The sequence below is a fragment of the Protobothrops mucrosquamatus genome, unplaced genomic scaffold (genome assembly GCF_001527695.2).
Source record: "Protobothrops mucrosquamatus isolate PMUCROS unplaced genomic scaffold, P.Mucros_1.0 scaffold2682, whole genome shotgun sequence".
Classification (NCBI taxonomy): domain Eukaryota; kingdom Metazoa; phylum Chordata; class Lepidosauria; order Squamata; family Viperidae; genus Protobothrops; species Protobothrops mucrosquamatus.
Window position 1 is genome coordinate 235,169 of NW_015388729.1, and position 24,884 is coordinate 260,052.

The following is a 24,884-nucleotide window of genomic DNA, read 5'->3' on the forward strand; positions in this document are numbered from 1 at the left end:
TGCAGTGCCTCACGTAACCGCAAAACGAACACGTTAAGTGACCGTGAAGAAGCATGCTTTTCATGTGCATGGAATGTATAAAATACATTTGCATATTAATACAGAGGAGTCGGAGTCGGGGAGTCGGAGTCGGAGTCGGAAGTACAAAAAACTGAGGAGTCGGAGTCGGAACATTTATCTACCGACTCCACAGCCCTGGCCAGTGGGGGGGGGGAAGTAGGGAGGGCTGGACCGAGGTGGCGCAGCTGGAGGGCAGCACCAGGTGGAAGATTTGGTGAAGGGGCTGCAACGTCTTTGAAAGAACCCCGTTTATTCCGGCAGGCCTTCGGGGTGCGTTCCGTGCCCGGCGGACTGTGGGAAAAACAGGGCATCTACCTCCCCCCCCCAACTCACCAATCAGGGGCACCACCAGGATGAACTGCCTGCACTCCAGCAGCTGGGCCAGGCTGCCCAGGTGGTCGATGAAGCCGTTGGTGTCCGGGACGAGGAAGACGGGGCGGATCTCCAGCTCCATCTGCCTCAGCTGGGCCTGGTCCTTCAGCACCGCCTGCAAGAGCCCCGGGTTCGGGGGGTGGGGTGGGGGGAGGGAGGGCAGGTTAGCCATGCTGGTCTCCCCAGGAACGGGCGAGGCAGGGAGGAGCCAACAACACACGGAGGCTGGAGCAGCAGCAACGGCACCCTTATCCAGACTGGGCAAGAACTGGCTGGGCACGATGGGAGCCGTAGTGCTCCAGAATTTGGAGGGGAATACGGACCTGCCCCGCCCTTCCTAAAATCACCAGAGGTTTTTTCAAGCTCTTCTCCAAAGCGCCCGAAGGCAGGACAAGAAGCAACGGATGGAAACTCATCAAGGAGAGAAGCAACCTGGAACTAAGGAGAAACTTCCTGACAGAACAATTAACCAATGGAACTCCTTGCCTCCAGAAGCGGCGAATGCTCCAACACTGGAAGTCTTTAAGAAGAAACTGGACAGCCATTTGCCTGAAATGGTATAGGGTTTCCTGCCTGAGCAGGGGGTTGGACTAGATGACCTCCAAGGTCCCTTCCAACTTTATCATTATCATTATCATTATCATTATCATTATTATTATTATTATAAGACAAGATCAGGGAATAATTTGTCCGGGATGATAGAGAGCAGGGTTGCCCAACCTTGGGAACTTTTAAGACTTGTGGACTTCAACTCCCAGAATTCCCCAGCCAGGGTAGGGTAAAGAGGTCAGGGTCGGATAGCCCTGATATAAGGACTCTTGGGCTGGACTAGATGACCTCTAAGGTCCCTTCCAGCCTTAGGATTCTATGACTGTGTTTGGAAGGGGCTCCTGCTTGATGTGCTCGCTCTTACTCCTGTGAAGCCCCCCCCCAAGACCCTCCCTCTGAGTTGGGCTGGGAATTCCCTGGCAGTGGAGATCAGGGTTGGTGCCCCCAGCAGCCCCCCTCCCCATCACGGCCTGCGAGGTAGACCAGACTGCCGGCCGCTTAATAATAATAATAATAATAATAATAATAATAATAATAATAATAATAACCCTTTATTATCAAAGTATAACATGTATACAGTGAAATTGGCTGAGCCTCCCTCTGTGCCCCCCCTCCCCACAAACTCACGGTGACTACAAAGCCCCAACTTATTTCACCCTTCTTCCGCAGGGCGGCTCCCTCAGTGTTTACAGCCCCAAACGATCACTGGAGGGGCTGCCTGAGACACCTGGGGGAATCCCCTGCCCCCCCTCCCAAAATATCCTGCCTGTCTGTGTCCCTGTGGGATTCTGGCCTCGCAACCAACGGCCCAGGATGCTCCCACCGGGATTCTGGCCTTCTGCGTCATTCTGGCCTATTAAACCATTACCAGGTGGCCTATTAAACTATTATTAAACCGGAGGTTTAATTAAATGGCTTATTAAACCATATAACAGAATGCATATCACAAAATAACAGAGCTGGAAGGGACCTTGGAGGTCTTCTAGTCCAACCCCCGCTCAAACCCTTATCAGGTAGCTTTGTTCCCTACGCCCTCCGTCTGGTAAACTCGCAAGATTTCTTTCTTTCACCTTGCACACGGATGCATAACGTGAACTAGACCAGGGGTAGGTAACCTCGGCTCTTTTATGACTCATGGACTTCAACTCCCAGAATTCCTGAGTCAGCACAGCTGACTCAGGAATTCTGGGAGTTGAAGTCCATGAGTCATAAAAGAGCCGAGGTTGCCCTACCCCTGAACTAGACTGTTGTTACTCTGGGTCATATAATATACGTGGGTATAGGCATACCTGTATTTTATTTATTTATTTTTGTCCTATTTATGTCGTGTATATCGGAGGTGAGAGGCGTGTGCAACGAAATTTCATTCGCATGTATTTATTTATTTTTATTTATTTATTTATTTTGATTTATATCCCGCCCTTCTCCTGACGGGACTCAGGGCGGCTCACAACATATTAAAAACATATGCCGGTTAGGGCACATTCAGAGTGACAATAAAGTTATTAGTCTATCCTAGATGGCCTATAAAACCATTAAACCAGATGGCGTCTTAAACCATTATTAAGCCAGAGGTCTCGTGGCTAGACAGCCATTCCTCTGAGCTAGCCGGAGCATTCCTGTCCTGGCCAGGGCAGTGGGCTAGATGAAGACCCTTCCAAGCCAGCGTGCCATGGTGGCCATTGGCCTTCAGCCCCACGTGCCCAACCCAGGGCCAGCTGGCTGCCCTGCCCTCGTGCCCCGTGCCCTTCCAAGGCTCTTGGCCCGTCTGCCGGGCTCCAGGCGCTGAAGCAGCTCTGTGCCGGCCGTCACGTCCCCTCGGCTCCCCTGGGCTGGCCAAAGAGAGGACGACAGGATGCGAGCAGCCGTGGTGGGCCGGTGCCAAGTCTCCCTCCCCCGCCACAAGGAAGCCGGCCTCGGGAGGGGGCCGTTTTGCCTTGGCAGCGGCCGGCCAGGGCACAAGGACAGGACTAGCCCCCCGCCAAGGGGGCAGGAGCCGCAGGGCCTGTGTGGAGCCCCGCGAGCAGGTGGGGCCCAGCTGACTCCTTCCCCTTCCCCTTCCCCTGGGAGGCCGGGAGGAGACCGGCGGGCAGCCGCCCGGGACGTGTCCGCTGCCCAGTAGGACTCGTCTGCCCCAGCGTGGTGGAGCCGCTGGGCGGGGGTGCCCTTCCGCTGCTGGCAGGTGCACGGCCGTGCGCGGGCGCTTGGCCATTGTTTCCCAGCGCGAAAGGAGGGCCGGACGGGGCTAAATTTAGCCACAGGCAGCCTCTCCCAGCCCGGCTGCTGCTGCTGCTGCTGCCGCTGGAGATCCCTGGGGAGGGGCTGCCCGGCTGCCATGCCCAGAAAAGAATGGGGCTGCCGAGAGAGAGAGAGAGGGGGGGGGAGGCCTACGCTGTGCTTCAGGTGGGAGTTTTGCTCCGGAAGTTTTGCTGCATCTCCACCGCCAGGCAGTCTGGGCAGCCTCTGCAGCCGGGTCCTCCACCATTCCCAGTGCTGTGCCTGAACCCCGACGCCCCACTGACTGCCCTCCCCTGGGTGGCCAAAGACCCCCCCCTTTCCCGCAGACTGGATGCCCGGTCACCCCGGGGCAGGACAGCCTCCTTTCCTGCCGGCCCCAACAGAGGTCCAGGCCGAGAAGGACCTCCCTCCGGCCTTGGTGCAAATCCCCGCGAAGCCCCTCTGGGGGCAGAAAGGCTGAGCTGAGCTGGCAAGGGGAGGGGGCGTCTTTGCACCACTGCCTCCCCAGGCCCAGCAATCTCCCTGGGCCTTGCAGGACTGGGGTCACTGCTGGTATGAGACCGGGGAAGGGGTGCGACCCCCCCTATCACTGTCTTTTCCCCTCTCTTCCTTTCCCCCCTGCCCCAGGGCCCCGGCGCTGTCCTGGCGGGTGGGGGGGCTCTCGCAGGGCGGCTGCAGCAGGCAGCGGTGGGCCTGGGGAGCCGAGGGGTGGGGGTTCTGGGCCAGCAGCCAACAGCCGGCGGGTACACATGTGCACGCTCTCCCAGTCGGCCCTTTGGCGGTCCTGTTTTACAACTGCTTCGGCACAGACTCCAGAGTTCACGCATATGGCTAGACAGATGTGTTTGGCTGGGGTTCAAGGCTGGGGAAGGAAGACTTATGGAGGCAGGAGGGCCCTGGGCACAGCTGAGGGGGAGGGGAGGAGGGAGGGAGGGAGGGGATTCTCCCGCGGCTGTCGGGAATCGGTGGGCCGGCAGGGCCGAGGGGCCAGCTGGGAGCCCACGGGTGGGACGTGCCGCTCGGCTCCAAGCCCAGGGATGCTCCGGAGGACACGTCCCTCACGATGTCCCAGGCTGGGCTGGAGAGTCCGGCAGGCTGGCCGGTCTTTGCGCGGACCACGCTGGGCACCCAAGGGGCATGGGTGGGTGGGTGGGTGGGCAGCTGCTCAGGGCGACCCCTGCCCGCCAGCCTTCAAAAGAGGTAGGCACGACCGGGGCCCCAGCATCACGGGGTCCCTGGACACGGGTGCATGACTGCCTCCCCACACACGGCACTGTGGGGGCCTGCCCTCTCTTCCTGAGGGGGGGAGAGAAAGGCTGGGCTCCCCCCCCCGAGGAGCGCCCCCTGGAGGAGCTGCACCAACCTGGATCTTGTCCTGCCGGCGCTGCTGTTCGGCCACCTTCCTGGCCAGCGCCTGCTTCTTGGCTCGCAGCTCCCTGATGTCCAGCTCGTCACCGCTGCCCTCGGCCTTGGCCTCCGCGTCCTCCGGCAAGGCCTCCATCTGGATGTCGTCCTCCTTCCAGCAGGCGGGGTGGGGTGGGGTGGGGGGGAAGCGAGAATGAAGGAAGAGCGCCATGGCAACCATCACAACAGGAGAACATGAACGGCCCGCCCAGCCTCTCCGCCCAGCGGATGGGAACCGGCTGCAGGTCCTGCAACCGCCAGGACACTCGGGGGGGGGGGGTGTTCGGTCAGGGGACCCCGGCCCTTAAAGGGAGGGGAGGGGCCGCCTGCCTCTGTGCCCCCAGCTCCCCCACAGATCGCATGGGGCAGGGAGTCCAGAGCCCCCCTCCAGCGTCTCGTGTGTGCGAAGAAGGCTGGAGATGGGGGGGGAACGGGGACCCCGGGGACCCTGCACGATCCCCCCTCTGCCCCAGAAGGCTGGCCGGGCCTTGCAGCTGGCTGGCAGGAACGGGGAAGAGCGGAGGCTTCCTCCCTGTGTGTGTGTGCACACACACACACACACTCACACGCGGCCTGCCGAGAACCCCGGGCTACAGGAACAGGCCGGGGCAGGAAAACAAGAGGAGAAATTCCTTAATCACATCAGGATGTGAGAGAGGGGGGGCTGGTGGTGGTGGGGGCCAGGGGGGGAGCCAAGCACCCCGTCCCCCTTCCTGTACGTGTGCTGGAGGTGGCTGTGCAGCCCTGCTCTCCAGCTCCCCCCTAAACTCGATCCTGGGCCTGAACCCTAACCCCCCCTCCCTCCCCCCCTCCCATCCCCTTCCTGCTGGGCCCGAGCTGCACATTATTAAAGCTCTGCCCCCCCCTCCCCGAACTCTATTTGCAGAGCGCATCTGGAACTCATCGCAGTTACCAAGGGGAGCGTTTGGGTGGGACTGGCAGGAAAGGGCACCGGCACTCGGGGGACGCCACGCAGAGCCCCCTCCCCACTACAAAGGGAGGGGGGGAGTGTGTGTGCAGGCCGGGCCGCCCCCCCCTCCCGCCCCTGCTGCGCCCCCCCCTTCCTGCCCACTACCTGATCCTCCAGTTGTTTTCCCTGCTGGCTGGCGGCTGCTTCCTTTCCCAGGGCGTCTGGGCTGGGGGCCACCGACACGTACTTTCCACCCTTGAATGCCAGCAAGGGCTCCTCCTGGCCGCACAGCGCCTCCAGGAAATACTTCAGCACCGTCACCCGCTTGCAGTCGGCCGCAATGACCTACGGAGGGGGTGGGGGTGGGCGGGGGAGAGGGGGAGGAAGGAGAAGAGAAAGGAAAGGAAGAAGTGGAGAGGAGAAAAGAAGGAAGGAAGGAAAGGAAAGGAAAGGAAGAAGTGGAGAGGAGAGGAGAAAAGAAGGAAGGAAAGAAGGAAGGAAAGAAGGAAAGGAGACAAGGAGGAAGGTCAGAGAAAAGGAAGAAGAGAAGAAGGAAGGAAGGAGAGAAGAGAAGATAGAAGTAAGGAAAGAAGGGAAAAAGAAAGGAAAGGAAAGGAAAAGAAGGAGAAAAGAAGAAAGAAAGGAAGGGAAGGAAGGAAGGAGCAAAACAAGAAGAAATAAAAGGAAGAAAAGGAAGGAAAAAGTGGAGAGAAGAAAAGAAGAAAGGAAGGAAAGAAGGAAGGAAGGAAGAAGAGAAGAGAAGATAGAAGTAAGGAAAGAAGGGAAAAAGAAAGGAAATGAAGAAGTGGAGAGAAGAAGGAAGGAAAGAAGGAAGGAAGGAAAGAAGGAAAGGAGACAAGGAGGAAGGACAAAGAGAAAAGAAAAGGAAGAAGAGAAGAAGGAAACGAAGGAAAGAGAAGATAGAAGTAAGGAAAGAAGAGAAGGAGGAAAGGAAGGAAAGAGAGAAGAGAAGATAGAAGTAAGGAAAGAAGGGAAAAAGAAAGGAAAGAAAAGGAATAAGTGGAGAGGAGAAAAGAAGAAAGGAAGGAAGGGAAGGAAGGAAGGAAGGAGCAAAGTCAAGAAGAAATAAAAGGAAGAAAAGGAAGGAAGGAGAGGAGAGGAGAAAAGAAGAAAGGAAGGAAAGAAGGAAAGGAGACAAGGAGGAAGGACAGAAAAGAAAAGAAAGAAGAGAAGAAGGAAAGGAAGAAGATAGAAGGAAAGAAAGAAGAGAAGGAGGAAAGGAAGGAAGGAGAGAAGAGAAGATAGAAGTAAGGAAAGAAGAGAAAAAGAAAGGAAAGGAATAAGTGGAGAAGAGAAAAGAAGAAAGGAAGGAAGGAAGGGAAGGAAGGAGCAAAGACAAGAAGAAATAAAAGGAAGAAAAGGAAGGAAAAAGTAGAGAGGAGAAAAGAAGAAAGGAAGGAAAGAAGGAAGGAAGGAAGGAAGGAAGGAAAGGAGACAAGGAGGAAGGACAGAGAAAAGAAAAGGAAGGAGAGAAGAAGGAAGGAAGGAGAGAAGAGAAGATAGAAGGAAGGAAAGAAAGAAGGGAAAAAGAAAGGAAAGGAAGAAGTGGAGAGGAGAAAAGAAGAAAGGAAGGAAGGGAAGGAAGGAAGGAAGGAGCAAAGACAAGAAGAAATAAAAGGAAGAAAGGGAAGGAAGAAGAGGAGACGAGAAGACAGAAGAGAGGGAAGGAAGGAAAGAAGGAAGGAGAAGGAGAGGAGAGAGGGAGGTGAGGGAGAGACATTGCCCCCCCCGTTAGAGCACCTCAGGGCTGCGGTGGAGACCCCCACTCAACGGACCCTCTGCCCTTCTCCCTCCATGGGACCACCACACTCCTCACTGGCAAGCCCAGAGGCCCAGGAAGCCCCCTCCTCCCTAAAACTGCAGATGCCCCCCCCAGGATAGAGAGAGGGGGGCCAGTCCCCCCATCCCAGCGCCCACCTGCAAGGCTGGAGCCCTGGGACTGGGAAAGAGCCCCCGCCCAGCTCAGAGACCCCCTTTCTGGCCATGCTTGGTTGACAATGCAGAGACCCCCAACGGAACCTCCCCCCCCGCCACAGTAATCCTTGCCCTGCGGTGGGGGCCTGTCTATGGGAGGGAGCACAAGTGGTCCAGCCTATTCTCCCCCCAAGAACAGGACCCTGCTGGGGACGGCGAGACCCCCCCCCTCAGCCCCAAGAGGATGGCTGGCACAGGGGTGGGGCTGGGCTGCCCTCCACCTCACCCCAAGTCCTCCTGATTCTGGAGGGCACTGAGGACGGTGGGAGCCCCTGAAAGCGGAGCAGTGGGGTGCCCCGACCCCTTTTTTTGCATTGCCGTGAAAGCCCCCCTTCTGCCATGTGTCTCTGCCCCCCTTCTGAGAAAAGCCCCCCCACTTTTCCCAGCTCAGGCCTTCCACGCCCCCACACCCCCCTTTCCCAGGTCTCAGCGCCCCCTTCTCCAGCCCCCCCCAATTCCTTCAGAAGGGACAAGCGCCTTACAATACAGGGGGTCCTCGACTTACGACCAAGGCAGAGCCCCAATTTTCTGTCGCTAAGCGAGACACCGGTTAAGTGAGTTTTGCCTCAGTTTATGTCCTTTCCTGCCACCGTTGTAAAGTGACTCATTGCAGTCCTTAAGTTAGTTACACGGCTGTTAAGTGAATCCGACTTCTCCATTGACTCTGACAGTCAGATGGTCGCAAAAGGGACCCCGTCGTAAGTATGAGTCAGGTGCCAGGCGTCTGAATTCTGATCGCGTGACAGCAGGGATGCTACAACGGTCCAGAATGTACAGCCCCAAGTCGCATTTTTCAGTGCTGTTGAACAACTGACCGTCACTAAACAAGTGGTCGTAAAGTCGAGGACTGCCGGTATCCTAAGGCTGCCTCCTTCACAGCCCCACCCAGAGTCTCCTGGTCCCGACCATCTCAGAGGGGGTCCCCGCTCGTCACTGAATGCCCCCGTCTCCCCCCTGCCTGTTTTGGGGAGACTCTGTCCATGAGTTTCTCCCGATGCTGCTGACCCTCCCCTGCCCACTCTGCCCCCCTCTGGACGCTGGGCTCAGGGGGGCCGGACCCCCTCCCAGAGAGCGGAAGGGGCTCCCACCACTCGCGTGGCCGTCCCCCCACAGCCCAGGCTGGGACCCTCCAGGCCAAGGTGCTGGAGCGCAGCCTGCTGGTCAGTGGAAGCCAAGGGGCAGGCCCAGAGCCCCTGCACGCGCCTGGCCTGCCTCCTCCCTCACAGAGGCCAGGGGTGGCCGAGGGTCCGGTCTGGGGGGGTGGCCAGCGAAGGCCTTGGCTGAGCTCTGCCCTGGGCGGCTTCCTCCCTGCCTTCTGTCTGGCTGGCCGGGTGTGTGGCATGGAGGGGCTGACCCCAGTCACCTTGGTGGCCCTGTCCCTCCTGCCCCCCCCAGGAAGCAAGGGAGGCTCCTATCTCTCCCCCCCCGGGCCAGGGGTAGGCCACCTTGGCTCTTTTATGACTCCTGGACTTCAACTCCCAGAATTCCTGAGCCAGCAAGGTTGCCTACCCCTGCTCTAGGCCGTTTTTGTGTCTGTGACTTGTGCACACAAACATCCCCCCAGATAGCGCAGGGGAGCTATTTTTACGCCGCACGTTTCCTGTGGCCTTTTTGTGGTCGTATCTCGTACTTCGATGCGGCGGCTTTCAAGGCTGCCTTCAAAACAGCGCCAGCAACTCTCATAAAAGCAAGACGATCAGGTTGTGTGTGTGTGTGTGTGTGTGTGTGTTTGTATGTGTGTGTGTGCGCCCTTGCTCAGATTAAAAGCAAAGGGTCCCACTGATTTTCTGAGGCAGCTGCTCAGGCCGGACCACCTGTGGGCATTTGTGGGGGGGTGGGAGAGCAGGCCAGAGACCCCCAGGCTGGCCAAAGAGGGGTCCGGGCTGAAAGTGGCTCTGGGGGGGGAACGCTTGGACCCTCCGTCTGCGAGGAGTTTGCAGTCTCAAGCCCGACTGAACCGCGCCCCCTCCCTCCCCCAGCTCTCTGCCTTTTCCCCACCGGCCCACCTCCCATTTCCAGGCTGCCCCCCAACTGAAAGGCCGGGCACCCTCCCTTGGAGAGGAGCAGGGGGTCCTCTGGAGGGGCCGGTCTTGGGGGGGGGCTGCCCAGACTGGCTTCATGGAAATAGCCGAGTCCTGCATGGGTCCGGCTCAAAGCTTTGGGGAAGCCGGAAGCAAAGGGTGTCCAGGGAAGGGTCTCCAAAGAACAGGTCAACTCAGGGGGTCTTTGGGGTGCTCTGAGCGTGGCTGTTTTCCTTCAGATGTTTTACTACACAACCAACCAACCAACCGAGTCGGAAGGGACCTGGGAGGTCGTCTAGTTCAGAGGTTGCCAACCTTTCTCGGACCGGAGGGAAAGGGAGGGGGAAGCATTTTACGCATGCACGTGTGCACACACGACGCAAACGGGGGCAGTGCAAGCACCCGTGTGACAGTCATTAGCACCGCCCCATTTTCACACCATGCAGCACCCCGTTTTAGTGTATCACAGAGCCATTTTTGCGCCGTGAAGTACCCCATTTGCATAGCGGCACTAGCATGAGTTGGGGTGAGTGCAAGCACATATGTGCGCGCACTGGCCAGCCTGTTCTGTGGCCCGGTGGCCAGCAAGCCATGGCCCGGTAGTGAGCTGTGGACTGCAGGTTGGGGACCCCTGTTCTAGTCCAACCCCCTGCTCAGGCAAGAGACCCTAGACCAGGGGTGGGGAACCTGGGCTCTTTTATGACTGGTGGACTTCAACTCCCAGAATTCCTCAGCCAGGCACGCTGAGGGGAAAGGGAGAGGTTTCCAAGCTGAGCCAGNCAGCTGGCCAGATGCAAGGGTGGATTTTATTCCACTGCCCGTGGCCAGACGAGGCTTCGGCTGCCGGCTGCTTTGATGCCAGCGGAGACGCGTTTTTCCAGCCGGCCTCCTCTTTTCCCGGGAGAGGCAGATTTTCCCTGCTTTCTGCCAACTCTGTTCCTTGTCTGGCCAGGGAGGATTCACACACACACACACACACACACCACAAATGCAAATGCCAGGAGCTCAGGGCACAGGTTGGGGCAAAGGGCTGAGCTGCCCGGCTGATCAATCCATCAGTCGGAAGAGAGCTGGGAGGGACCTTGGAGGTCTTCCAGCCCAAGGGTCCCCAACCCCCCCCCCCCCGGGGCCCTGGCCCACTACTGGGTGGAGAGCCGTTTGGAACTGGGCCGTGGACGCAGCGTCTGAGCATGTGGGGGCACGCACACCCATCCCCACTTGCACGAGCGGCGGGCAAGCACATGCCCACACGCTCCATTTGCGTTCACACAAGTGGCGCTGTGAGTGTGCACGCTTCCTGCCCTGGCACGGAAGGCTCCCCCCTCCCCCTTCCTCCCCCACCGGTCTGTAAAGCCGGAAAGGTTGGGGAACTCTGTTCTAGTCCAACCCCCCCCTGCTCAAGCAGGAGACCCTCTGCCCCCCTAAGTGGCTGTCCAGCCTTTCCTTAAAAACCTCCAGTGATGAAGGTAGAGCCCTTCCACTGATTAATGGCTCTCACTGATGCCATCTGCAGCAATTGATATAATTAATGTAATTGTTCTCGCTGATAGAATCAAGATCACGTGAAGTGTTAATACCGCTTTACAAGGCCTTGGTAAGGCCACACTTGGAATACGGCATCCAGTTTTGGTCACCGCGATGTAAAAAAGATGTTGAGACTCTAGAAAGAGTGCAGAGAAGAGCAACAAAGATGATCAGGGGACTGGAGGCTAAAGCATATAAGGAACGGCTGCTGGAATTGGGTATGTCTAGTTTAAAGAAGAGAAGGACGAGGGGGGACAGGATAGCAGGGTTCCAGTATCTCAGGGGCTGCCCCAAAGAAGAGGGAGTCAAGCTATTCTCCAAAGCGCCTGAAGGCAGGACAAGAAGCAACAGGTGGAAACTGATCAAGGAGAGAAGCAACTTAGAACTAAGGAGAAACTTCCTGACAGTGAGAACAATTAACCAGTGGAACCACCTGCCATAAGAAATCGTGGACACTCCATCAGTGGAGATTTTTAAGAGGCCAGACAATCACCTGTCTGAGGTGGTATAGGTTCTCCTGCTTGAGCAGGGGGCTAGACTAGAAGACCTCCAAGGTCTCTTCCAGCTCTATTCTATTCTAAAGAGCACCGACCAGCTCAAAAGGCCGAAGAGGAAGACCTCAACTCTGCCCAGGCAACATTCAAATGATAGCAGCATTCCGGTATTTGAGGGGCTGCCACAAGGAGGAGGGGGGTCCTCCAAAGCACCTGAAGGCAGGACAAGAAACAATGAATGGAAACTAATCACGGAGCGAAGCAACCTGGAACTAAGGAGAAATTTCCTGGCAGTGAGGACTATTAACCAGTGGAACAACCTGCCTCCAGAAATCGTGGGCGCTCCATCACTGGAGATTTTTAAGAAGGGATTGGGGCAACTGTTTGTTTGAAATAGCGTAGGGGCCCTTGGCCGTTGGACTAGATAGAAGGACTTTGAGGTCCCTTCCAGCCCTAGGATTCTATGATTCGGGAAGGAAGGAAGGAAGGAAGGAAGGAAGGAAGGAAGGAAGGAAGGAAGGAAGGAAGGAAGGAAGGAAGGAAGGAAGGAGGGAGGGAGGGAGGAAGGAAGGGAGGGAGGGAGGGAGGAAGGAAAATGGATGGAAACAAATCAAGGAGAGAAGCAACCTACAACCAAGGAGGAATTTCCTGAACAATTCATCAGTGGAACTCCTTGCCTCCAGAAGTTGGGGCTGCTCCATCACTGGAGGCTTTTAAGAAGAGACTGGACAGCCATTTGACCGAAATGGTATAGGTTCTCCTGCTCGAGCAGGGGGTTGGACTAGAGGACCTCCAGGGTCCCTTCCAGCTCTATTCCGACTGATTGACACATAGCATTGACCCACCCAGGGCATCCCACACAGCTGTGGGCAAAGAGACCCCCAGAGCCCCTCGCTTTGCGGGAGGGAGGCAGAGAAGAGGGTGCCCTGGTTCAGCTATTGATCACCAGGTGGGCAGACGAGGGCAGCTGTTGCTGCCTGACAGACACAAACAATTTTAGTGCGTTGTGCAGGGAGTCCTCCACTCACACGCACAGCTGAGCCCAATATTTCCGTTGCTAAGGGAGACGGTTGTTAGCTGAGTTTTGCCCCACTTTACCTCCTTCCTTGCCACGATTGTTAAGTGAATCCCTGCAGTTGTTAAGTAGTCACACGGTTGTTAAATGAATCTGGTTTCCCATGGAGTCTGCTTGGCAGAAAGTGGCCAAAGGGGACCACGTGACAAACTCCCACCCCCCCACCCCGGACCCTGCGAGTGTCATAAATACGGGCCGGTTGCCAAGACTTCGAATTTTGATTGTGTGGCGGGTGCTGCAATGGTGATAAGTGTGAAAAATGCTGAGAAGACACCTTTTTCAGTGCCGAGTGGCCACTAAGTGGACGGACGTAAGATGAGGACCGCCCGTATTGCCCGGATACTGTCAACTGCCAGGAATCCCCCGGCACTTCGGGCAGCCAATGAGCCCCAAGGAGATTCTGTCCCTTTGGGGACAGAATTCGAAGCCACCTCTCTTCTTGGGGACCCTGCAGAACGTCGGGCGGTCCACCCCTGCCCCGGGGGTTTCTGTGGGGACCCTTCCGACCACGCTTTCAGGGTTGCCGGTGTGTGTGTGTGTGGGCCGTGTGACCCTTGCCTGACCCTCCGACCGACCTCGGCGACCCCCCCAAAGGACCGAGGGTCCTTCCCCCCAAGCAGAGGGGCCCCCAGCGGAGGGAGCCTCTTCCTGCCTGGCGAAAGGCCTCGGGAGGAGACCCTGTCCCCCCCCCTCCGAAGGGGGAGAGGAGGAGAAGGGACCCACGAAGGGTGGAGGGGGTGGCAGGCAAGGGCTCCTCTCCTCCTGGCTGGAGCTCCGGGCTTGTTATGGGGAGGGGGGAAGAAGGGGGACGGCAGGCAGTGGACGGGGGTCGGGGGGGTGGGCACTCCAGAAGAACGGCTGTGGGATTTGGCTTTGGCTAGTATAAAGGAAAGAAGAAATAGGGGAGACAGGATAGCAGCATTCCAGTATTTGAGGGGCTGCCACAAAGAAGAGGGGGTCAAGCTCTTCTCCAAAGCACCAGAAGGCAGGAGGAGAAACAATGGATGGAAACTAACCAAGGAGAGAAGCAACCTGGAACTAAGGAGAAAGTTCCAGACAGTGAGGACAATCAACCAGTGGAACAGCCTGCCACCAGAAATCATGTGCACTCCATCCCTGGAGGTTTTTACGAAGAGACTGGACAATCTGAGATGGTATAGGTTCTCCTGCTTGAGCAGGGGGCTGGACTAGAAGACCTCCAAGGTCCCTTCCAATTCATCTATTCTGTTCTGTTCTGCTCTGCTCTGCTCTACTCTATTCCCTATTCTGTCCCGTCCCGTCCCGTCCCGATTTCTATTTTGCTCTCAGGCCGACTCCTGAGGAGGACAAAGTCCAGGGAGTCCCCGACTTACAACAGTTCGTTTAGTGACCATTCTAAGTCAGAACGGCACTGGAAAAAGTGACAGGACCGTTTTTCACACTGACGACCATTGAGGTATCCCCTTGGCAGCTGTCTCGTGTTTACGACAGTCGCGGCGTCCCGTGGCCGCCTTTAGCGACCGGCAGAGCCGAAGGAGGAAGCCGGATTCAATTCACAACCGTGTTGCTAACTTAGCCATGGCAGTGATTCGCTTAGTGACTGCGGCAACAAAAGTCGTAAAATGGGGCAAAATTCACTTAACTAAATTTCTCACTGAACAACACAGATCCTGGGCTCAGCTGTGGCCGTAAGTCGAAGCCCATGTGCCGAAGGGAGGGAGGGGGCGAAGGGCAGCAGGGCCAGGCTCTGCACCCCCAGCCAGCAGGGCCCCCGTGCGCAGAGGCGCCTCGGGAGGGAGCACCGGGGTCCCCCTGGGGTGTGCAGAAAGGGCTTCTCCTTTTCTCTCCCCAGGCAGACCAGAGCTCAAGCAGGGGGATGGACTAGATGACCTCCAAGACCCCTTCCAACTCTTATCAGACCTTGTGATGGGGGAGGGGAGGGAGCTGGAGAAAACTCCCTTCGCATTCACTTCCCTTCTGGGGAGTTGGTCTGGGGGAGCCCCCTGGGGCAAGCCAGGGTGAACCCAACTGGGGTGGGTGGGCAAAGAAGCCCCCCAAGGCAAGTGGGCTCCTCCACCTTCAGGCCTTTTCGCTTAAGCAGCCTTGGACTGGACTGGCCGGGGTGGATAGGCCAGCACTGGCTCCTCTGAGCCCCCCCCGGGCAATGTGCAGGAGTCCCCCAGGCAGGTGGGGCCAAGAAGGGCTCTGAGGAAGCCAGAAGGAGCAACTGCAGCCTGCCCGGGCTACGTAGCAAAGTGGGTGAGCCTGGTCGGGCCCCATGGGGGCGGGGGGGGGGGAGAGAACAGGGGCCCACCTCTTCACCTGCATGAAGAGCGCTGGGGGAGGGAAGAGCGGCAGATGGCAGCCCCCCAGCTAAATTCCCCCCAGAAGTGTGGCTGCCAAGGGCTGGGCTACCTGCTGTGTCCGAGAGGGACCAGGCATTCAGCCCTTGTCAGGCGGCCTGGCACCTCCATACCCTCCATACCCTGCCTTTCTCCTGGGCAGTTCCCGGGGGCAATTCGGGCCTGGCGGTCCCAGGAAGGGGCGAGTGTCCTGCTGCTTCTTGGGGGGCTGAGTGACTAGCAGCTGGGGGGGGGTCCTCTCAACTAAGAGGCCTGAGCGGCTTCATCTCCTGGCTGGGGAGCTGCCCACGGCCACAGGGGCCCCAGCATCCCAGGCAGCGGAGGGGGCACCCTAAGGGGATTCGGAGGGCCCACGACTGGCAGGAGAGCAGCTGCCATGGTGGTTCAAGGCTCCCGTCCTGGCCAGAAAGGGCTCGCCAAGCCCATACGCCCAACGTGGCACCCTTAGCCCAATGTGCCCAAACTGAGCCTGTTTCCTGCTTGAGCAGGAGGTTGGGCTAGAGGACCTCCAGAGTCCCTTCCAACTCTGTTATTCTGCGTGGCTGGGGCCCTGGCCTTCCTCCGTCAGACCGTACCCCTTTTTCCCTGGCACCCCTTTGGGACAGCCACCACCCCGCTTGTCCGTTTCCTCCCACAAAGTTCCCGCCGCTCTTTCCATGGCGGGGCTGGGCCAAACTCTTGGTGGCCCCCCTGGCCATGTTTCTTCCACCACTGAGCGGCCAGGCGCCTGGGGGGCGAGGCCCGGCTGCCCCAGAGACAGAGAGGCAGCTCAGGGGAGGTGCCTGCAAGGGCCGGGCGAATCTCTGCCCTCACTGGCCAGCGAAGGTTGGGGGAGACTCTGCGGACCCCAGGTGGGAAGGGGTCAACTCGTCTGTCCCGAATGCCCGGACGGCCGGGGGAGGCAGCTGGGCACCCAGACCCCCTCTCCATCCAGCCCCCACCTAAGCAGCCCCCACCGGGAAGAGAGGCGAAGGAGGGCCGTGACCCCTCGTCGCCCCCACCCCACTGAAGGGATCAGAGACCTGTTTCTGAGATGGGAAGAGCCCCTCGCTCTGCTGACTTTTTTTGGGGGGGGGGAAAGAACCTCTGGCCACGGCCTCCCCCTCCTCGGCCCTCGGAGGTGCAACGCGTAGCCACACATTTTTTTAATTTGAGGTAATTATCTCCTCGGAATTACTGCACGCAGCCTCCTCTCGGGATGCGAGGCAATTAAGGGAAGATAAATTTCGTTCCGCGGAGCAAAGCTGTCAAACGGATGAAGCAATTTCATTCCCCATTTGAAGTGGGAGCTTTGGGTCATGCCTGGTTTACTTGAAACGGTGCCATCACCTCCAGCGGCTGCTCCTATCGGCTCCCCCCGCCCGCCCCCTCCCCTGGCAGGGCACCGCCGCCAGCCGTGACACCTGGACGCCCGCCAGAGCCTCCCCAGACGCTGCAGAGCGAGCGAGCGGGACGGGATGCCGCGGGAAGTGGGGCGGGGGAGCTGGGGAGACGCCAGGAGCTCCCGGGGACCCCAAGGATGGACGGGCAACAGCAGCCGTCCAGGGGCTCCCCAGGAGGACAAGTTGCTGCTGCCCCCGTAGCCCAGGCTGGGCTTCACCTCTCTGCCCCCCGCCTCCCTCCCCCCCTCCAGGGTCTTTGCAAAGAGAGGGGGGAGGGGTTGCCTCTGCAGCTTCCCTCAGGTGCTCCTCCCCACCTTCCTCCTCCTCCTCCTCCTCCTCCTCCTCCTCCTCCTCCTCCTGCGCTCCTTGTTCAGGTTTGGCCCACCTTGACCACGAGAGACAGAGAGAAAGGGAGGGCAGGGGAACAGCCAAGGGCTGAGACCACCACCTCCTTTGGAGGCCTCTGGCCAAGCCCACAGCAGCCTGCCCCCCCTCCCCCCCTGTCATTTCACAGCAGGCCAAACCCCAGCGGGAGACGCTTCCCTTCACTGTATCAACCCCCCCCCCTCTTTCAACGTCCAGGGTGCAGAAATGCCCCCCCGTCTTTACCCTCTTTGCTGAGCTGGGGAGTCAAAAGGCCCCCCAGGAGTGGGAAAGAGGACTTGAGGGGTCCTGGGTGCCCTCTGAGCTAGAAGGGAGGGGGGGGTGGAGGAAGCAGAAGAGGAGGAGGGCTGTGGGGGTCCTGGGTGATCTCTGAGCTGGGTGGCTTTCTTGCAGATGTTTCTTTACCCAACTAGGGAACATCATCAGTGCTAGAAGGGAGGGGGTTTGGGAGGAGGAGGAGGAGGAGGAGGAGGAGAATTGTGGGGTCCTTGGTGCTCTCTGAGCTTGGTTTTCTTGCAGACGTTTCATGACCCAACTAGGGAACGTCATCCATGTGAGAAGGGAGGGGTGTGTGGGGGGAGGAGGAGGAGACGTTTCATTGCCCAAACTAGGTAACCTCAGAAGTTCCAGGGATAAGCTAGCACTGATGATGTTCCCTAGTTGGGTCGTGAGACGTCTGCAAGAAAACAGCCCAGCTGAGGGTCCCTTGCGGACGTTTCATGACCCAACTGCTCTACCAAGCTCCCCCCCCCCCATTTCCACCCTGAGCTGTGAAGATTCTCCGCCTTCCACCCCCGTGTGCCCACCGTCCTTAATGGCCTCCTTCCTTTTACGGGACGGCCACATTCTCCGCTGGGTGGCTTGAGCAACCGAAAGGGCACTGCAGGCCAGCCACACGTCCACTTCCTACGTTCGGCTGAGACGGCCGCTGCGCACATTGCCAAAAAGGCACCCTGCACGCACAAGGGGTGTGTGTGTGTGTGTGTGTGTGTCTCACGAGGGCGTTGGGGTGAGACGGGGGGACCCCGATACTTGAAGGGACCAGAGAGCGTCTACCGAGAGGAAAGGGACCCAGGAGCCACCAAAGAAACGGACCAAGGAGAACCGAATGTTCCTGCTTGGGGGGGGGGAGGAGGCAGCCCTTTCCGCCTGAGGTCCTCCTCCTTTGGGGATCACAGCTGAAGACTTCTGGGGGGGGGGGGGGAGGGAGAACCGAGGGGTGGGCCTTTGTCGGTCCAAATCCAGAGCTTGGTCTGGTTAGCTAAGGATTTTTCCCGCTTGCGTTCAGGAGACGAGCGGAGACACCCAGTGCTAGATTAAGGGGGGTGCATCAGAGGGGCTGGGGGTCTATGCAAGCACTGCAGGGGTCCCTGCAGAAGCCGGAGGTGGGCTGCCCTTTCCTCCCCACATCGTTCGCTCTCCCCACACCAGACCCCTTCTTGCCTGCCCGGAGTGGGGCCACATGGATCGCTTCCACCAAAGCCTGCGTGGATCTGCAGGGCCGGCCCCAAAGAGCAAGCGAGCCCCCCCTCCTCCTCCTCCAGGACAGGCCCTTAATGCAGGAGGGAGGGGGGAGGCGGGGTCCCCCTCCAGAGGGGGCCTGCAGGGGGGCAGGCCCCTCTACCAGAGGCTGGTCGGAGCCGGGGACCCCTCTGACCTGGCAGCCAGGCACCTGGGCTCTCCCTGGAGCGAGGGGGCCGTGCCCCTTCTCCTCTGGGGAGGGCCCCCTTGTCCCCCCGAGTGCAGGAGACGCTCCCCCCTCCTTGTGCAGGTGCTGGCCCTGCTGGGGCGCCCCCTGGCAGGAAGGCCGCCTGGCGTCGTCAGCACACCTGTGCAGGAGAGACGCGGCGGGTTCCCATCCCCAGCCAGGAGCGACTTCCTTCCCCCCCTACCTGCACAGCTGCTTCCTTCCTGGAGGCTTCGGGGCCCCCCTCCCTCCCTCCTTCCCCCCCCCAGCGGCGGCTTCTCTCTCTCTCTCTCTCTCTCTCTCTGGAGATGCTCCTTACAACAAGACAGGAACAGACGTCGCTTCACACCTGGCTCCCAAATTACAGCACGCTGGAGCCCGGCCAAGACAAGCTGGCAGCGCCCCAGCCCCAACGGACATCAATTACGCGGGCCGACAGGGACTTCGCTCGCTCTTCTTCACGGCCCCCCCAGAACCCTCCAGCAGCCCCGACCAGACTTGGGGGGGGGGAAGAGAGACCCAGATTTATGGCTTCGCTCCACTTCCTCTCCCCCTGCTCCCCTCTGGAGCTGGAGCCCCCTGCGCCCTGACCCAGCGGGAGATCCACAGGTGCTGCGGCGCTGAGCTCCTCGTGCTGGTCAAGGGAGTGAGAAGGGAGTGAGGCTGTGCACCCTTGTCCAGCCCAGGGCCGGGCTTTGGAAAGGGGCAGGGCAGTGAGCCCAGGTTGGTTGGGAAAGGGGCACTCTCCCCATTGCCCCCCCTTCAAATTCACTGCCCTTGGAACCGGGACCCTCTGCCCACACGGAAGCCGAGGTGTGCCAGCCTCTGCACACAAACCCTGGCTCCCGCTGCCCGGTTGGAGCAGAGGCACCTGGGAGGCGTAGTGGGGGAGGCAAGGAGGGGGCACGAGGGCCGGGTGGGTGGGGTGGGTGGGTGGGCAGCAGCCTCCTCTGCCCAACCCGGCTGTCGTGCTGTCAGTCCGCCTGTCCGTCTGCTGCTCTGCAGAGGAAGCAGCCCTGAAGAGCTCCACGCTGGCCTCCTCCTTGCAGCCCCCCCCTCCTGGTGGTGGTGGTGGTGGTGGGGGGAAAAGGACGGGGAGGGGGCGAGGAGGAGGAGGCTGCTGGAGCGTGATGCAAGCCATTTGGAGTGAGGGGGAGGGCTGCCAAGGCAGGCTGCGCTCTCTAAACAAGGGAGGAAATGACCGGAGACGCGGCATGCCAGCGAGCCCCCCCTTTTCTCCCCCCCCCTCTCTCTCGCACACACACACACACACACACACACACAGCAGCCGCAGCAGCCGCAGCAGCAGCAGAAGGAAGTGGAGAGGGGGTTTCATGACACAAGAGCTGGATGTCAGGCGGCTAAAAGGTCGACATTTTCCCTTAACACCCTTCTCTCAATGACTTAATCGTGTTCCGTTGGCACAAAAACGCTTCCCAAGGAGAGGAGCCCAGAGCGGGGAGGGGAGGGGAGGGGAGGGGGGGGGGGCCNGAGGAGGCAGCCCTTTCCGCCTGAGGTCCTCCTCCTTTGGGGATCACAGCTGAAGACTTCTGGGGGGGGGGAGGGAGGGAGAACCGAGGGGTGGGCCTTTGTCGGTCCAAATCCAGAGCTTGGTCTGGTTAGCTAAGGATTTTTCCCGCTTGCGTTCAGGAGACGAGCGGAGACACCCAGTGCTAGATTAAGGGGGGTGGGCAGCAGAGGGGCTGGGGGTCTATGCAAGCACTGCAAGGGTCCCTGCAGAAGCCGGAGGTGGGCTGCCCTTTCCTCCCCACATCGTTCGCTCTCCCCACGCCAGACCCCTTCTTGCCTGCCCGGAGTGGGGCCACATGGATCGCTTCCACCAAAGCCTGCGTGGATCTGCAGGGCCGGCCCCAAAGAGCAAGCGAGCCCCCCCTCCTCCTCCTCCAGGACAGGCCCTTAATGCAGGAGGGAGGGGGCAGGCGGGGTCCCCCTCCAGAGGGGGCCTGCAGGGGGACAGGCCCCTCTACCAGAGGCTGGTCGGAGCCGGGGACCCCTCTGACCTGGCAGCCAGGCACCTGGGCTCTCCCTGGAGCGAGGGGGCCGTGCCCCTTCTCCTCTGGGGAGGGCCCCCTTGTCCCCCAGAGTGCAGGAGACGCTCCCCCCTCCTTGTGCAGGTGCTGGCCCTGCTGGGGCGCCCCCTGGCAGGAAGGCCGCCTGGCGTCGTCAGCACACCTGTGCAGGAGAGACGCGGCGGGTTCCCATCCCCAGCCAGGAGCGACTTCCTTCCCCCCCTACCTGCACAGCTGCTTCCTTCCTGGAGGCTTCGGGGGCCCCCTCCCTCCCTCCTTCCCCCCCCCAGCGGCGGCTTCTCTCTCTCTCTCTCTCTCTCTGGAGGTGCTCCTTACAACAAGACGGAACAGACGTCGCTTCACACCTGGCTCCCAAATTACAGCACGCTGGAGCCGGGCCAAGACAAGCTGGCAGCGCCCCAGCCCCAACGGACATCAATTACGCGGGCCGACAGGGACTTCGCTCGCTCTTCTTCACGGCCCCCCCAGAACCCTCCAGCAGCCCCGACCAGACTTGGGGGGGGGGAAAGAGAGACCCAGATTTATGGCTTCGCTCCACTTCCTCTCCCCCTGCTCCCCCCTCTGGAGCCCCCTGCGCCCTGACCCAGCGGGAGATCCACAGGTGCTGCGGCGCTGAGCTCCCCGTGCTGGTCAAGGGAGTGAGAAGGGAGTGAGGCTGTGCACCCTTGTCCAGCCCAGGGCCGGGCTTTGGAAAGGGGCAGGGCGGTGAGCCCAGGTTGGTTGGGAAAGGGGCACTCTCCCCATTGCCCCCCCTTCAAATTCACTGCCCTCGGACCCTCTGCCCACACGGAAGCCGAGGTGTGCCAGCCTCTGCACACAAACCCTGGCTCCCGCTGCCCGGTTGGAGCAGAGGCACCTGGGAGGCGTAGTGGGGGAGGCAAGGAGGGGGCACGAGGGCCGGGTGGGTGGGGTGGGTGGGTGGGCAGCAGCCTCCTCTGCCCAACCCGGCTGTGGTGCTGTCAGTCCGCCTGTCCGTCTGCTGCTCTGCAGAGGAAGCAGCCCTGAAGAGCTCCACGCTGGCCTCCTCCTTGCAGCCCCCCCCTCCTGGTGGTGGTGGTGGTGGTGGGGGAAAAGGACGGGGAGGGGGCGAGGAGGAGGAGGCTGCTGGAGCGTGATGCAAGCCATTTGGAGTGAGGGGGAGGGCTGCCAAGGCAAGCTGCGCTCTCTAAACAAGGGAGGAAATGACCGGAGACGCGGCATGCCAGCGAGCCCCCCCTTTTCTCCCCCCCCTCTCTCTCGCACACACACACACACACACACACACACAGCAGCCACAGCAGCCGCAGCAGCAGCAGAAGGAAGTGGAGAGGGGGTTTCATGACACAAGAGCTGGATGTCAGGCGGCTAAAAGGTCGACATTTTCCCTTAACACCCTTCTCTCAATGACTTAATCGTGTTCCGTTGGCACAAAAACGCTTCCCAAGGAGAGCAGCCCAGAGCGGGGAGGGGAGGGGAGGGGAGGGGAGGGGGGGGCCCGGCCTGCCTGCCCCCGGCCTGACCTTGTCCGAGGCCTTCTCCACGTAGCAGGGCTCCTGGGGGGCGACCAGCAGCGGGACGAAGCCCGAGAGCAGCCGGTCCTCCTCCAGGCCCAGCTGGGCCAGGTCCTCCTCGTCGGGGTCCTTGTAGAGGGGCACCTCCGACTGGTTCACCGTGGTCAGGATGTTGCAGAAGCCGGCCAGGGTCGCCCACACGTCCACCGAGGCCCTGCGGGGGGAGGGAGGGGGGCAGAGAGCGGGCTCAGCTGCTGCTGCGGGGTGGGTGGGTGGGTGGGCCCTGCGGCCCCCACCTGCTGCAGCCGGGAGCAAGACCCCCCCCACCTCTCTCTGTCTCTCGGTGCTGCCCCCTATCTGCCCGGAGCCCTTCGGCCGTGGACGTGCCGAGCCCAAACTCCAGCACTAACTTTCTAGTCCTCATTGACCCAAGGGGGAGGGGCTGGGTGAGGAAAATAAAAAAAACCCAGCATTCTTCTGTGCTGTTTATCTGCTCCTGGCTTTACAAAAGCGTCCCCAATGGTGAATTGTGGAAAAATAAGGAAAACAAATTTGGAGAGGCGAGAGAGTTCTGCAGACGTGGGGCAAGGCTAAAACATCCTGACATGGAGGGAGAGGTTTCCAGCACGGCAGAGGCCGAAGCCTCTGAGTCACTCCGGACAGCTGGAGAAGGCACGTCCTACTATCCTGGGCGGGGGGGGGGGGGGGGGGGGGGGGGGGGGGGGGGGGGGGGGGGGGGGGGGGGGGGGGGGGGGGGGGGGGGGAGAAGAGGCATCAGGGAGGGGCAGCACGGAGAGGGACGGAGGCTTCAATCGCACTCAGGCCCAGAGGGAGGGAGAGCCCACCGGGGCAAAAGGAGCCTGGCCCAAACACCGGCATGGGAAGGTGGGGGCGGAAAAATGCCATTGGAGCTGCCCCTTCCTCTGCCCCCCTCCAGCGCTGCAAGGGAGCATTTCGGGGGCCCTCTGCCCGCAGCTGCACCTCTGGCAGACCCCTGGGCCCGTGGGGGAAGGGGGCTGGCAGGCTGAGGAAGGGAGAGGAAGACCCCGAAAGGAATAAACACATCTGTGAACCTTTGTGGGGTGGGGACCACCTGCCCAAGCTGGCTGAACTCGGGGCTGCCCCATTGCTGGGGGGGGGGCACTGGGGGCAGGCGCAGGGAGCTGCTGCGCAGCTAAGAACGGCAGAGCAACAGGCCCCAGTGAGAGGGTGGGGGGGTTGGGGGACTGGAGAGGGGGTCTTTCCACTGCAAGGCGGAGGGGGCAGGAAAGGGGGCTGACTTTGAGCTAACCTTCTCCGGGACAGGCTTGCAGCCAGCCCCCCCCCCAAAAAAAAGCTTCTCCAGGTGGAGAATCTGCACTCATTTATTGGCTGGAATAAACGTGTGGGAGGGGGTGTGTGTGTGTGTGGGGGGGGAGCATCGGGCTGAAACGAAACATCTTGCAAGCTTCACGATGGCCCTGGGAGAGGGGCGGGATCGGCGGCCGTAAATCAAAACCTAACACTCCACCCAAGCCGGAGGGGCCTGGGACCCCTGCCCAAGAAGATGGCCGGCCCGCCAGCCAAGGGGGCGAGAAGGCTTGGACGGACGGTGAGGAGGAGGAGGAGGAGGAGGAGGAGGAGGAGGAGGAGGAGGAGGAAGAGGGGAGACGCTTGCCTCAAAACCGCCAGGGTTAAACTGAGAGTGAACTTTCCCCCCCACCCCTCTATCTGGGGGTGCACTCCTGCCCCCCCCTGGCCCTGAGGGGACCTGCTGAGGAGACCCAGCCGGGCACAAGAGCCCGCAGCTTCCTCCTCCCCGGAGACCCACCTGGCCTTGTGAACCAGGGCCAGGCTCCTGCCAAAGACCCCCCCCCGGTCTTCGAGGGCTGGGAAGTGGGGACTGAGGGGCTACGGCCCCCTTGCTTCCCCCTTGGCCTGGAGAGCCTCCTTGCCCTTCCTTGGCCAAAAAACAGGGGGGTGGGGGCATAAAATGTCTCCTGCACTGAGGCCCCCCCACTGAAAAAGGTGGTGGTAGTGGGGGAAGAATGCAGCCTGCAGGTCCACAGGACACCCTGGGCAGCTTGTGGGGGGGGGAACGGAGGGGGTCCTGCCAGGCATGCCCAGACAGCTTCAGGCGTGTCCAGCCAGCCACCCCACCTGCCAGGCCTGATGGCGCCCTGAGGGGGGGGGAGAGCCATGCCCTGCCGTGGCCAGACCAGGCCTGGCAAAGGCGCCCCCCCCACCAATGTCTCCAACTGGGACAGATTTGGGCACCGACTGGAGCAGAGAACCCTGGGTCCTCTGCAGGATGCAGGCGACGCAGCCAGGGCCGTCTTCCCTGCTCTCTGCAAGCACACGTAGCGCCAAGAGAAACCTTGAGCCCCCCCTTGCCATCCCCCCCGCTGAAAGGATGCGGTGGGGAGGGGGCAGGGGAGCAGCTGCCTTTTGGCTCACCCGCCTGCCACCCGAAAGAGGGGCTTCCCCCCAGAGCTGCCCGGGGAGGAGGGCCTGCATCCCTCGTGCCCCACACCTGGCGTCCAGCAGTGCCACCGCCTGCCTGCCCTCCTCCCGGTTCAGAGCGGGGAGGGGGGGGGAGAGCGGAAGGCAGCCATCTCCGGGGCGGGGGCAGGGGGGGGCAATTAGGAAGATCTACAGCCTGGGGAGGGCCCCGGCAGCCTGGCGAGGAAGAGGGCTCTCCAGCGTCCCGGCTATGTTTCCCATTATGTAACCCTGGTCACGGGCAGCCCGCCAGGCTCCCAATGAAAAAGAGACGCTGGCTTGGCACGGCCTGCCTTTTCCTATCCTCATCCAGGGTCAGCGGAGTGTCATACAGCTGCAGAGAAAGCTCCGGGGATTAAGCCTGGGCAGGGCTCCAGAGCTGGAGACCCGGGTTCAAGTACCAGCTGAAAGCAATAAACTGACTC

General features: G+C 60.4%; 1 protein-coding gene across 1 annotated transcript in view; it reads right to left on the minus strand.

Annotated features, from left to right (window-relative positions):
• The window catches only part of SMG6 (SMG6 nonsense mediated mRNA decay factor), a 68,809-nt gene that overhangs the window by 3,982 nt on the left and 39,943 nt on the right, over positions 1 to 24,884 (minus strand). The window contains exons 13-16 of the mRNA XM_015825547.1: positions 21,988 to 22,192; positions 5,699 to 5,878; positions 4,583 to 4,735; positions 297 to 547 (exon numbers count right to left, since the gene is read on the minus strand). Of these exons, the coding sequence (XP_015681033.1) occupies positions 297 to 547; positions 4,583 to 4,735; positions 5,699 to 5,878; positions 21,988 to 22,192 (789 nt within the window). The remainder of the gene's footprint in view (positions 1 to 296; positions 548 to 4,582; positions 4,736 to 5,698; positions 5,879 to 21,987; positions 22,193 to 24,884) is intronic.